The sequence below is a fragment of the Mustela erminea genome, chromosome 21 (assembly GCF_009829155.1).
Source record: "Mustela erminea isolate mMusErm1 chromosome 21, mMusErm1.Pri, whole genome shotgun sequence".
In the NCBI taxonomy this organism is placed as follows: domain Eukaryota; kingdom Metazoa; phylum Chordata; class Mammalia; order Carnivora; family Mustelidae; genus Mustela; species Mustela erminea.
Genome location: NC_045634.1, coordinates 7,460,212 through 7,474,725, shown reverse-complemented (window position 1 = coordinate 7,474,725; position 14,514 = coordinate 7,460,212). Strand labels below are relative to the sequence as shown.

At 38.2% G+C, this 14,514-nt stretch overlaps 1 protein-coding gene across 2 annotated transcripts in view; it reads left to right on the top strand.

Moving 5' to 3' along the window:
* KCNU1 (potassium calcium-activated channel subfamily U member 1) overlaps positions 1-14,514 on the top strand; it is a 146,840-nt gene that overhangs the window by 12,865 nt on the left and 119,461 nt on the right. For both annotated transcript variants that reach the window (XM_032329302.1, XM_032329301.1), the window contains exons 3-7: positions 7,284-7,345; positions 8,451-8,541; positions 9,666-9,777; positions 10,757-10,832; positions 12,624-12,699. In XM_032329302.1, the coding sequence (XP_032185193.1) occupies positions 7,284-7,345; positions 8,451-8,541; positions 9,666-9,777; positions 10,757-10,832; positions 12,624-12,699 (417 nt within the window). The remainder of the gene's footprint in view (positions 1-7,283; positions 7,346-8,450; positions 8,542-9,665; positions 9,778-10,756; positions 10,833-12,623; positions 12,700-14,514) is intronic.

The following is a 14,514-nucleotide window of genomic DNA, read 5'->3' as shown; positions in this document are numbered from 1 at the left end:
CATGCTAGGTCACACATGGGTGGCCAATTGAATTACAATTTACCCTATAGTAGATATTTGAACTAGCCTATCACCTTGGTCAGAATTGGGGCCCAAAAGGTGGGACCCACATTCTTTAGGGAGGTAGTGATTGGACGTCTCCACTTGGCCTTACCTGCCCTTGTATTTGGGCTCTGTTACCTGGGACTGGTTAATCATATTTTACTAATTTCCCGGACTTGCTTTTAAGGAAGTCCCCTGAGGGGGGCATGGTCAGTTTAAGTTTTACTGCATAAGCAACAAAATGGCTGTTCAACCGAGATGGAGCCACTCTGGCTAAGGAAGCCCTTACAATAGGCAGAGAGGCAGGCAGAGAGAGAGGAGGAAGCAGGCTTCCTGCTGAACAGAAAGTCGAATGCGGGGCTCGATCCCAGGACCCTGGGATCATGACCTGAGTCGAAGGCAGAGGCTTTAACCCACTGAGCCACCCAGGTGCCCCTATAATTCCACTTTTAATAGAATATCATAGACATACTAGGCAAGCCAAGTTCAGAACAAATTTCCCATTCTATATTTCCTCTATATATCTCCACATGTTTTATATCTATATTAAAAAAAAAAAATCTTTGGCATGTTTTCCACCACAGCACTCCCCCTTCCTTCCAGAAATTGTTGAATGAATCTGAACATTCAGTTCCAGATTGCTGTTGTGGGTTTGTGGGGTTTTTTTGTTTGTTTGGTTGGTTTTTTTTTTTTTTTTTTGGTTTTGTTTTGTTTTTAGCATTATACATCTGGTATAAGAGCTTTTTTCTTCATATTTGCTTTAGAGTCAAAAATTAATTTTACCAGTTTCATTAGGCACCAGTTTTTCTTACACAGCATGCTTTCTGTTTCTGAATGTTGTCTTTTTCTTGAGACTCTCCATTTGCAAGGGAAGGTTTGGATGGTATATTGTCATTCCTTGAATGTCCAAAACAATTTTTTTTCCTTGCTGTCACTGGTGAACAACAGTTTTGTTTGGTGGAGGATTTTTGCCTTTTCATCCTTTTTCCTAAAATCTCTGTAAATGCAGTTGTTCCAATATCTTCTAGCACTTAAGGCTACCTGTTAGATATGAAGCTCATGTCTCTAAACTCCAAATCTACCCTTTCCTCTCTGCTTTGTGAAATGAGGCCAGGCCTCAGCAATTATATGTGTCCCAGTTTTTCCAACATTACCAGAACCAGGCTCACATCATCTCAGAGGTACCACCACCAGTCAGGTCAACTAGGACCCCACCTCCAAGGTCTGAAACTCAACTCCAAAGGGCACCTCTTTTAAGATGCTAATGTTGATAATCCTGACCTTTTTTTGTTAATCTCCCAGCCAGGCTCTAGGGTGCTTCTTTCACTTACTGTCTCTATATTATCCCCATCTTTTCCTTTCACATTTCCAATCCTCCAGTTCTGTTTAACAGATTTTTAGAATCTCACTGGGAACATTAATTGTAATTTCACAAAGCTTATTTACATGTTCTCTGTTAATGCTTTCACTGAAGGTCATTTTATTTCTTTCTTCTGTTTTAGCCTCTTATTTTTCTTATACTCCCCCTGTAAATGGCATTTTATGTTGTCTGCTAACGTTCATAAATGAAGGTTTAGAATACCTTGTTTACTCTGCTGGCTGCTGTTCATGTTTATAGATACACGCATAACTATCCACCAGCCAAATGGGCAGTTTTAAGCCCCACTGTGGAAATCTATCCCAATTTACTGGGTGTTTTTCTACACAGACACACACATGGGATAATGCTATGGCCAGCAACTCCACAGACAAGGCTTTCTCTGGACCAGATCTCATGTTTTTCATTTCTCTCTGACTGCTTTCCCAAGTGCATCTGGGAAAAGTAGTGTTGCTGCTGCTAGCCAAGAGGTCCCCCATCAGCCATTGTGTGGCAACAATCTCCCCCAGGCCCTTCTGGCTTTGTGGCTTCATCTTCAGTGTATGAGCTCAGATGAGGGGGCTTTCTACCCCCTGTGCACTCCCAAACAGTCATTGCTTCCAGGTTTTGCCTCCCCAACCCAAGAAAAGTTTACGTGTCCTCTCAAAATTTCCTCCAATTTTTGCCTGACTTACTTTGCAGTGTTCATAAGCTGCTAGCTCCCAATGCCTGTTTTTGATTGGGTATAAATTTTTCTGTTTGTTATATATTATTTCTGGATAATATTCTTTTGGTTTGTGGCATGAGGTCGGTATTGTTCTTAGTTTGAATGAAACTAATTTTTTTTCTTTTTCGGGGAGGGGGGCAGTAATTTCTGTGGGTGGGAGGATTGTAAACATATGGCCTACCATCATCTTTCTGGAAGCCTGTCAGTAAGTGATTTATACTTGAAGAATCACTTAGTAAGAGAGAAAAAAAAATCATGTGTAAAGAGCAGAAAAACATTTCATGGAAACTATTAATAATTATCAATACTGAGATATATGTATATAATTTCCACATATCCATACCCAACATCTGTCCTGAGCTGCAAAATACATTTCTAACTGCTGTTAGACCCAGAAACCTAGTAATATCCCTCCTGACACTTACCATAGATATTAAATGGAACTTATAGTGAGAGCTGAGATCCCAAAGAAATAGATGCCAGTAACTCTCAGGTATTAAGTAAGCTGCAGCATTGCCACTTACAAACCAACTGGAAGAAAACCAGTTAAAGCTCTTAGCTTGTTACCCAATTACATGCAAATTAGGGTAAGCCAGTTCTTCATCTGTTCTAGAAAATAACCTTTTGTCAGATATATCATTTACTCCCATTTCTGCAGGTTGCCTTTTAGTTTTCTTGATTGTTTCCTTCACTATGCAGGAAATTTTTATTTTGCTGAAGTCCCAATATTTTATTTTTGCTTTTGTTTCTCTTTCTTCCAGAGTCCTATCTAGAAAGAAGTCCATGTTAAAAAGGTTACTGCCTCTGTTCTTAGGATTTTTATGGTTTCCAGTCTCACATTTAGGTCTTTAATCTATTTTGAATTTATTTTTTTGTATGGTGTAAGAAAGAAGCCCAATTTCATTCTTTTGCATGTTGCTGTCCAGTTTTTCCAATATCATTTTGATGAATTTTTAAAATATAGGTGAGGTTTGGTGGGGTGAAGTCCCCAGCCAATGACCAAGAAAGAATTCTTGAGACATCTTTGGTGCAAAATGGTGGTTTATTAAGGCATGGGGACAGGACCCCTGGGCAGGAAGAGCTGCTGCCCTGGGGTTGTGAGGGGTGACGGGTTATGTACCAGGGGGGTGGGGGAAGTAAGGAAAAGAGAGGTTTCAGTAGAACTTGCATATGCTAAAGAGGACCTACAAAATACCAGATACCAGAGGCCTTGCCATTGCCAAGGTTGTTTTGCCCTCTATCAAGGTATTAACATTAAGATGGGTGGGAGATTCCTAAAGAATGTCACATATGTCCCACCCAGGAGTAGGGGTGGGGGAAGGTTAGGGAGGTTGGAGAGTGTCAGCTTTGTCCTGCTTTGTTGAAGGAAATTAATTTACTATATAGTTGTGGGTTTATTTTTGGGTTTTCTATTTTGTTCCATTGATCCAAGTGTCTATTTTTGTGCCACTACCATACTTTTTGATTACTATAGCTTTTTAATACAACTTGAAGTCCCGAATTGTGATGCCTTTTCTTTTCTTTTCCAAGTTTGCTTTGACAGTTTGAATCTTTTTGTGGTTCCATACAAAGTTTAGGATTGTTTATTCTATTTCTGTGTAAAATGCTGTTGGTGTTTTGATAGGGATTACTTTAAATGAGTAGATTGTTTTGGTAGTATAAACATTTAGCAATATTTGTTTTTCCAATCCTTGGACATGGAATGTTTTTTTCATTTCTTTGTGTCATCATCAATTTCTTTTGTCAGTATTTTATAGTTTTTAGAATAGTGGTCTTTTACCTCTTTGGTTAGGTTTATTCCTAGAGATCTCATTTTTGTGTGTGTGTGAAATTTAGATGGGATTGATTCCTTAATTTTTCTTTTCACTGCTTCATTATCGGTGTATAGAAATGGAACAGATTTTTGTGCACTGGTTTTGTATTCCGTGACTTTACTGAATTCATTTAATAGTTCTAGGAGATTTTGAATGATATTGTTTGGGTTCTTTATATAGAGTATCATGTCATCTGCAAATAGTGAAAATTTTACTTCTTCCATGCTGATCTCTGGATGTCTTTTATTTATTTTTGTGTCTGATTGCTGTGGCTAGGACTTCTAGTACTACATTAAATCACAGTGGTGAGACTGGACATTCCTGTCTTGTTCCCAGCCATAGAAGAAAAGCGCTCCATTTTTCACCCCTGAGGATGATATTAGCTGTGGGTTTTTCATATATGATCTTTATTATGTTGAGGTATGTTCCTTCTAAACCTACTTTGTTGGGGGTTTTTATCATGAATGGATGCTTTACTTTGTCAATTGCTTTTTTTTTTTTTTTTTGCATCTACTGAAATAATCATATCATTCTTATTCTTTCTTTTATTAATGTGGTGTATCATGTTGAGTGACTTTGAATATTGAACCACTTGATTGTGGTGAATGATTTAAAGACCTTACAAAACTCAACATCTGAAAAATGAATAATCCAATTAACAAAGGGGTAGAAGACATGAATTTTTTCAAAGAAGACATACGGCTGACCAATAGGCCCATGAAGAGATGCCCAAAATCTCTCATCATCAGGGAAATACAAATCAAAACAACAATGAAGTAATCACCTCACAACTGTCAGACCTGCTAAAATCAACAACACAAGAAACAACAGATCCTGGCAAGGATGTGGAGAAAGGGGAACATTTTTGCACTGTTGATGGGAATGCGAACTAGTGCAGCCACCCTAGAAAACAGTATGGAGTCTCCTCAAAAAATTAAAAATAGAGCTACACTATGATCCAGCAATTGCACTACTAGGTATTAAAAAATATATATATATATGTGTGTGCATACACATACACACTAAACTAATTCAAGGGGATATATATGCCCTATTGTTTAAGCAACATTATAATAGTCAAATTATGGAAATAGTCCAAGTGTCCATCAGCTGATGAACAATTAAAGAAGATGTAGTATATATTTACCTGACCATAAAAAAGGATGAAATCTTGCCATTTGCAATGAAATGGATGGAACTAGAGGGTATTATGCTAAGTGAAATAAATGAGTCAGAGAAAGCCAAATACCACATGATTTCATGCGTATGTAGAAATTAAAAAACAAAACAAGTGAGCAAAGGGGAAAAAAGGAAAGGAGGCAAACCAAGAAACAGATTCTTAACTATAAAGAACAAACTGATGGTTATCAGGGGGAGGTAGGTGGGGGGAATGGAGGAAATAGGTAATGGGGATTAAGGAGTGCCGGTGATGAGCACTGAGTGATGTATGAGTGTTGAGTCACCATATTGCACACCTAAAATCAATGTTACATTGTATGTTAACTAACTAGATTTAAATAAAAATGTTTAAAAAAAAATGAAATTGGAAATAGAAGAGGATTTTTAGAGCAAGTTCTGTTATGGCAGAGGTGTGGGAGAGCTTTTGTCTCATGTCAAGCCTAAGGAAAGACTCTTGAGAGGTTCCACTCCAGAATTTTCAGTTTGCATCTTTGAGAATGCTAGGGACACAGAGGACTGACATCTGGCTCATTTGTGATAAGGGGCCATTGAGCTAGCTGCTCTAGGCAGAAATTGTCACACTGAAGATAATCTCCACTGTTTGTTGAGGCAAAGAATGCTAGACTTGTTCCCAGAGCCAGATTTGGGTCACATGTAAGAGTCTTCTCTTATCTGCTCAAGTAGGCATCTGGAGAGGTACAGGTCCCAGCAGAATAAAGGCATGTGAGGTGTACCGAGAGAAAAGCTGTGAGCAACCAGTTCGAGAAGATGTTTCCACCCGATTCAAGGGAACTGCAAAGGGGGACCCTTAGTGATTAAGTATTATCTCTACCGCAGTCCTTCTCCCAGCTCCGCTTGCATTTCTGATCCCCTTTACCTTGCTTAACTTTATTTTCCTAGCATATAACTGCTAACATATCATGCAAGTTACATATCAGTTGTCTTTATTTATTGCCTACACTGTAAGATCCATAAAGGCAAGATCTTTCGTGTATGCTGTTCGTGGATAGATCCCCATCACCAGAATAATATTTGGGTCATGATAGGTACTAAAAAAATGCTCATTACATTTGAATATGAATTGAATTGGTATCTCCCAAGAGCAATGAAACAGCCCATACAAATAAACATTAAACACCTCCCATTCTCAGAGCTCCAGGGTGAGAGCCTACCAATCGAACAGCAGTCAAGTCCAGCATTTCCTCTTCTGACCTTCCTCTTCTGTTTACTCTCTGACACTGACCTACAATTCTAGAGCAACCAGAGGTAGGCTAGTCTGTGGGCAACTAGAAGTAAAAACTCAGAGAGGGTTAATAGAGAAGAAACCAACCCCTTTTCCCAGTATAGGTAACCTGCCCAAGGAACACCTGAGGTGGAAGGGAGTAAAGCTTTAATTATAACAAAATTCAATTTTATTATTAGTATTACCAACACTACACTGGACTGAACATAGAAAAACAAATGGCTCAGAAACTAAGAATGACTGGAGGAATGTTAATGTACCTTAACTTAATCTGAAAAGTTATGGAGGCTTCAGAATGTTTCATCCAAATGCCTTGATGGTTTTGAAGGGGTAAATTTCCGATTACATTCTGCCAGCTCTGCTTCTTTGACAAACAAAGTACATTTCTGTGTTAAATGCACTCATATTTCTTTTTCTTACTTACAGCACATTCCTTCCTGTCAAAATCCTGACTATCCTTTAAAAGGACATGTTGGGACTGTTTCTTCTCCAGTATCACAAGCAATTCTCATCCAGAGCCAATATCCTATAGCCCTGATATTTGCATGTAATAAAGTGTGTAACACATATTAAGCACTTCATAAATGTTTGATGAGTGAAGGAATGAATAAATGATAGGACTTCTTGAAATCAGAAGGTTTTATGAGCAGTATGAGGGACAAGCTGTTTATTCTTAAGTTTGTGGAAATTAACATTATGTAAGTAAAATGAGTGGGTGCTTGTCATTTACTGAACACCCAGGAAAGTTCCAATCAATTTTTCTTCAATGAGTGCATGCTAATGGAAATGAATGTGTGAAAAATGGCTACATATATATAGGTAAGGTTAAAAGAGAAAATACAATTTTTTTTGGTTTGTTTATTCATCTCTATATCAAGAAAATTATTTGTACATCGGTCCTTCTTTTCTTTTTCTTTGCAGGTGATCCTTGTATTTGTACTAAGCATTGGGTCTCTTGTAATCTATTTCATCAACTCTTCTGAGTAAGTAAAATCCCCAGTTACCCTTGTCTGCTATGTCAGTAGGTTGCCAGCTAATCTGGAATTTTCTGCCAGGAATAATGCTTACCATGCTTTTAGATATACACACACACAAACTCATAAAAAACGGTAAGTGTTCCCCACCACCAAGAAGCATTACACCCAATTCCACAAAAAAATATGCAAGTTTCCCCTGTATGCTATGACCATGCATTGCTAGAGGCTGAGGTAATGGACACAGGTCTGTTCTAGAATCTCTGAGACTGGAAGCCTCCACCTGTGGTCTCCATCCTTGGACCCTTGGTCTCCATTTAGGAGGGTGTTCTATGCCTTTGGAGTCCCTGTGTGTTGAAACAGAAGTTCTGCAGTTGTTTCAGGTTTCTCATAGGCTTCAAACAACTTTGGATGGTTTTGAGAAAGGCAAATGTTACTTCTAACCTGGGAAAAAGGTGCATGTTATTGTCTGCTCTTCTCTAAGGCCAATCTCTTCTCTATGCCCAAGTTAGAATGGTTTCTTGGACACAACCCAATCTAATATGAACTCCACACTGATCAGCTGGAAATTACATTTGATTTCCAGCTAAAGTAAAAATTAGGATTACAGGGCCACTGAAGTGGGGCAATTTTAGAAAGCCTAGGGAAACTAGCAGCATTTGTTTTGTGGTCTCCCTATTGATTTTAGGAAATTTTCCCTAAATTTGGGTTCAGATCAATCCATTTGACTTAGAGTAGCTCTGTACCAGAAAGGTACAGAAGCCAGAATGTTCTTGCTATATAGATGGTTTTGCTAAACCAAGAAGAGCCACATAATCTTTATACCCCTGAATCCTTATTGAAAAAGCAGAAATAGAACCAGTAAGCTCTGTGAAAGGAAGAGCAGGTAATTGTCCTGTTATTTTCAGCTCTGTGTGCAGTCTGTAGTTTTGTTTGTGCACACCTCTCTTCCCAAGAGAAAAGTAATTTCCTTATGATGTGAATTTAAGTGTCTTGGATTAACCATTCATGGTGAATAAATAGAACATTGACTACACTTTCTCTTCATTTGGGCTTGTACAGTCAGAACTTTTAAAATGTACATATTTATACATTGCTCTTGTTTCTTTTCCAGCCCTGTTGGAAGCTGTTCTTCATATGAAGACAAAACCATCCCTATTGATTTGACTTTCAATGTGTTCTTTAGTTTCTATTTTGGGTTAAGAGTAAGTATCTATGGAAAGTGGGAATAAACAGATGAACACAACAGGTGCAACCCAAAGAGCTCTGTATGTGCCTTAGCTGTACAATCTGCCTATGTTTTCAGGCTCTAAAACTAGAGGGTCTGTGCCCTAAATTGTCCAATATATAAAGAGGCATGAAAACTCTCTCTTGTACTTGAAACTGTATCTAGGCCAAAAATCCCAATGCAAATGAAAATGATTCCTTTTTAAATATCACCACCCTGTCACACTGTCCTCCTTATTGGCTTCCCACCTATCACTGAGAAAGCTTTGTTAATGACCACAAGCTAGCAAACGTGAGTAATAGCCTCTGAAGACGTCATTGGTTCCACTGATGCCACTGATGGCATATGTGCCATATAACTATATAAAATAGTTTCATACCTTTGTTTCAATTTTTGTTATACATTTATTAAATAGTTCTCTCATTCTGCAGGCATTTATTGAGGATCCATCTAGAACTAGATTTCATTGTATTTATCCATCCCATGTTTATGGGAGACTCTGTGTATGTGTGTGAGTGTGTGTGTGTGTGTGTGTGTTTATGACCTTCCTTCAAAACTCTGACCACACTGACCATCAAAATCTTTTTACAGTAATCTCCCTCTGGAACTACTTACTTTCTTAATCTAAATAGGGAAGCTCAGACACAGAGTTGGCCAGTCAAGCTTTTAGATAGTTGTACTTTTACCATTGAAGGCCATCCTAAATCTTCATTGCTCACAACTAGGAGGCTTTATCAAAGCAATTATAGAAATCAGAAAGTTCTAGGAGCAGCAAGAAGGTCAAAGTGTTTATTCTGAAGTGTGAGAGTTAAGATCTGGTGAGTAAAATGGATTCATGTTCATTTATTGAACACCCACTAAAGGTACTGTCCTTACGTCTAGATGAATATATATGTATTTATCTATACTAACATATTCATCTATATAGCTATCTGTGCGTGCATGTGTGTGTGTGTTTGTGTGTGTGTATGTCTGCCTATAATAGAATGAGATCAAAGCTTCAGTGGGTAAGTGAAATGTAGCTGAATGCAGCCACTCTTAGGTTCATTTTAAAATTCTTGAGGGTAACAGAATTTGGAGTCTTTTGTTTCTATTTCATAGTTTGTGGCAGCTGATGACAAGATCAAGTTCTGGTTGGAGATGAATTCAATCGTGGACATCTTTACTGTTCCACCAACCTTTATTTCTTATTATTTGAAGAGTAACTGGCTAGGTAAGTGTGTTGTGGGAATCAGGATCAATCTCTCAAAAAAAAAAAAAAATCTACATTCACTCATAAGGATCCTTCATTTTTCTTTAAAGCTTAAATGCTATTTAAAATTTTTCTCATCATGATTAGATAGTTTTGTAACATATTTTCAGCACTTATTTTTTTTAACTCAGTGCCTGATGGTGTACCTGATGCAGAGTAAGTGACAGTATTTGTTTATTGTTTACTGTTTACTGACTGGTTCGTCCACAACCCAAGAGGTGAGGCCCAGCCCATCCTCCTCCTGCAGAACCTTTATGATGCTGGAATCCCACAGGGACTGGAAGACATGAAAAGCATCTCTGGATCTTTAAAAACTCTTAATCCTCCTATCTGGATAGGCTGTGACATGTTAGACATTTACCTAATTATTTGGTCTTCAATGTAGACGTAGGAACAGCACATGAGAATTAGATGGCTTTTATCAGATTTTATGGAATTTGTACTATTATCTATTACCTGTCAAATATTCTTTGCCATCCCAGTTCTCAAATTATGTAAAGTAAAACATCACGTGAAAAGTGAGAAACAGATCGCAGAGATTCTATAGTGAAGAGTTTACGTGGTTTATGAGTCATGGACTGTTCTAAAGAGGAGTTCAATAGAGTTAGATGTTGAGTCGTGTTTATGATACGTGAGCCATGCTTCCGCAGGCTTTATATTATTAGCTCAATAGCCCTATGAGGTGGGTACTTACAATTCCCATTTTGCAGATGAGGAACTAGGAAAGTTAAGGGAACTGCTTTAGATTATACCAGCTGCTTAGTGTCAGGGTCAGAATTTGAGGTAGAGGTCATGCTCCTAAACCTGTGGTGTCTTACCTTGTATTTGAGCATCTCTAGGAGAAGGAGAGTATAAATAGTCCCAATTGTGTTATAATGCAGAGTTCTCCCTGAAGCGACCCTCTCCTTTCGGCAGATTTCTCCTTTTGATTGCTTTGTAGGTTTACGGTTCTTAAGAGCTTTGCGACTGCTAGAACTCCCTCAAATCCTGCAAATTCTCCGAGCCATCAGAACCAGGTAAGTGCTAGCCCTGCCTTAAATCCTGTTTACTTGCTGATTTGGATTAGGAAATTAAAATGTAAACTGAACCTTCAACTTATTTCCCATCAGAATTTCAGTGCAAATCCCATGAAATCCCTTAGCTCCCAAGACACTATCTACTCACTCACTCCCATTGTATTCCTATCATATGGTGGCTGAGAAGTTTGCCATCACTTGGAAGAGTTTGTTTTTTCTTTGTTTTGCAGAGCTACAATGTGTAAGTCCATTTATACTTTAATTCTGCCTTTCCCCTCAAAAGAGTTTCAAAATAATAGTAATTCACAGGCTTTTGTTCTACCTACTTGCTATCATGACTCACTTCTCTTCTGTCTAGGAAGGTAAGATCAATTTCTCTGAGCATGAGGTAACCAGTAGCAGCCGTGAAATTGCTTACAAAAATAGAACCACCTAATTATCTAAAAAAAAAAAAAAAAAGAAAGAAAGTTCAAAGTACCTGGAACAGCAATACTTCTAAAGTTTTAAGCAGTTTGGTTTAATGTTACCTATTGAAAATCTTCATGCCTCTATGTTCTCCTTAGAAGCATCAAATTTTATAGGCCAGGTGGATTTCACTGCTAAGTGTTCATGCAGTCGGGACTAGGCTGTTCTTGTGTAACAGGTGGCCCTACCTGAAAACCATAGAGATTTCAGCTAAACTCTAGAGCTTTACTTTAGTAAATAGGAGCTTGTCTGATCACTTTCACTCAAAGATCCTGGTGTGAGTTTAGCAATATAAGACATTTCTGTGATTGACTCAAAATTCCATTTTACAAACCCATTCTCTGGATTCCTAGGATACTGTGCTTTGTACTGTTACTTTAGACAATGTAGAAATGTATCAAATGCATTTTATGATGATAAACATATATTTTTAAAAGTAATATAATATCAGGGTAGTGGATGTTATAGCAATGTGTTAAGTTTTTGGACAGAGTGTGTGACTGGCTGTGTTCAGAGCTGGGCATCTCAGACCCCTAATGTGTATATGAATCAAGCAGAGGATGCAGATCTATAATCAGGGGTGGAGTCTGGGATCTTGCATTTCTAATAATGCTCCCAGGTAAGTATACCATTGCTTCTGGCACAGAAGAGTAGCCAGATTTTATGCACTACTGGGTATTTACCCTAAAGATACAAATGTGGTGATCCAAACGGACATGTGCACCTGAATGTTTATAGCAGCAGTGTCCACAATAACCAAACTATGGAAAGAACCTAGATTTCCATCAACAGATGAATGGATCAAGAAGATGTGGTATATATACACAATGGAATACTATGCAGCCATCAAAAAAACAAATCCTGCCATTTGCAATGATGTGGATGAAAATAGAGGGTATTATGCCAAGGGAAATAAGTCAGAGAAAGACAAATATCATATGCTCTCACTGATATGAGGAATTTGAGAGTCAGGGTGGGGGTTTGTGGGGTGAAGGAATGGAAAAAAATGAAACAAAATGGGACCAGGGAGGGAGACAAAGCACAAGAGTCTCTTAATCTCAGGAAACAAACTGAGAGTTGCTGGGAGGTAGGGGGTAGGGATAGGCTGGCTGGGTTATGGACATTGGGGAGGGTATGTGCTATGGTGAGTGCTGTGAAATGGGTTAAGGCTGATGATTCACAGAAATGTATCCCCGGGGCAAATAATACATTATATGTTTAAAAAAAAAAAAAAAAAAAAAAAAGAGTAACCAGAATTTAGAGGACAGGGTATTGTTTTCCTGGATCCAGTCAGAGCCAAACAGTTTTTTATCTTTCTTCCTCTAGCAATGCAGTGAAGTTTTCCAAACTGTTATCAATAGTCCTTAGTACCTGGTTCACTGCTGCAGGATTCATTCACTTGGTAAGCATCTCATCAAACTCTGTAATCTTGCTGGTCAGCATGAATATCTTTTCTTTTAAAAATGCAGGCAAACATTCTCAACTCCTGTCTTGTATAAGTTTATCATTTTACTTTCCCTTTGTGGGTCTTCTACACCTCCATATTTTTCACAAATACATGGTGCTTGTACTCAAGGTATCTATGTTCCTTCTTTCAACTTTCAAAACTTGCTCTCAGGAAAGTTTCTAACAAGCTTACCCTTCAAAAGAATAAGCAACAGGTGAATCGTATTGCTGTATCTTCATAGAGGTTTCAGCTTTTACAAAAGAATAAAAAGTCAAAGAAATGAAGGTAAGAGATTTTCACACTAATGAAGGTGGAGAGTTGTGGGAGAGGAATTGGTGAGTTGCAAAGGGGAGCTTTGGGGCTTTCTTAGTTCTCCTGAAATCAATCTGCATATATAGCTGCCTCCTTTGCCTGTAGGAAAGGCTCATTCTTATCTCACATAATCGACATCATAATAAATAGATTTCAACCATAAGGAACAAACTCCTGGACTTTATTGCTTGAGGACAGTTGAAGAACAGTCATTTAAAATGCAAAAATTGAAGTAGGATCGTTTTTCTTGGAGAAAAACGAAACAAAAAATAAATACAGCAAGCATCTTTTCCCTTTGAGTCCTTCTTTCAAAATTAATTAAAACATTAACAATAAAAGAAATTGAAGTTACCATCTTGAGCTGTCAAGCAAAATGTCAAGCACCCAATGCACCATGATATGAAACTTTCAGAAATCTGAAACCAGCCATATCCTTCCTCAGTCCTCAAGCAGGAGAGAAATTGCACTGAGAGAATATTACAGCCATCTAAGCAGATCCTGGATCTAGAGGATTGCACCTGGCTGCATGGGCCCCCCATGGGAGCAGCAATCATCAGTGTCTTCAAGACCCATTGGTCATTGCAGGATGGTAGGAAAGAGAATGCTACAGAAGAAACCCTGGTAACAGGAAGTTTTCATCTTCAGTAGCAGTTCCAATGAAGCACTCTTAGGCTGAATGTGACCTATCAACATATTTTATTTGACCTAGTTAGTTTGTGTTTTCTGTTCTTTTTCTTTTTTTTAATTGTTTTCTCACTTTTATTGGTGATCTCAAATAAAAGTTCAGATTTCTGGATTCTTTGGGGAAATACAAAGTACTGGAAATCCACTCTACCATGATCACCAACAGTCCCAGTTGAAGACTAGCTGCTCCCCGTTAATAGCATGAATTCTTGGGTTGGACAGTTTCTACCCGGCTTACTTGAATCAAAGTCTCTTGCTCGTCCTTTCTAAACATGTGAACACGTGCCCTTTTTGGGCATTTGTTGGGCATCTAGTCTCCTAGGTGAGGAGACCTCCAGAGAAGGATGTATGCAGAGGAAGTTGGAGAAACAACCAGATGGCTTGTGTATAAGGGGATTCACTGTAAGTAACCCCAACTTGATCTGTTGAAAACCTAGAAGAGCTAGATCCCAGAGCAAAGAAAATGGCAGGTTTTCTTGGGGGAGGGTATTTGAAATGACATACCATAATGAAAGCTATAATTGTCATAGCTTACCATCTTCACATGTACTTACTGGCCTTCAGCTAAAAGTTGATATCATTAAAAGGTGAGTATTAACCAGAAAGTAATCAGGACAATGCACATGCTTAAAATCTGCCAAAAATAGCAAGGAGGTATGGTGTCAGTATAATGACAATTCTTTAATGTAACTTTCAGAAGAATAACAATTATGAGATAATTTGTCCAAGGAAACAAAGGAAAAGTTAAGAAACAAAACGCATCCATATTTGAGA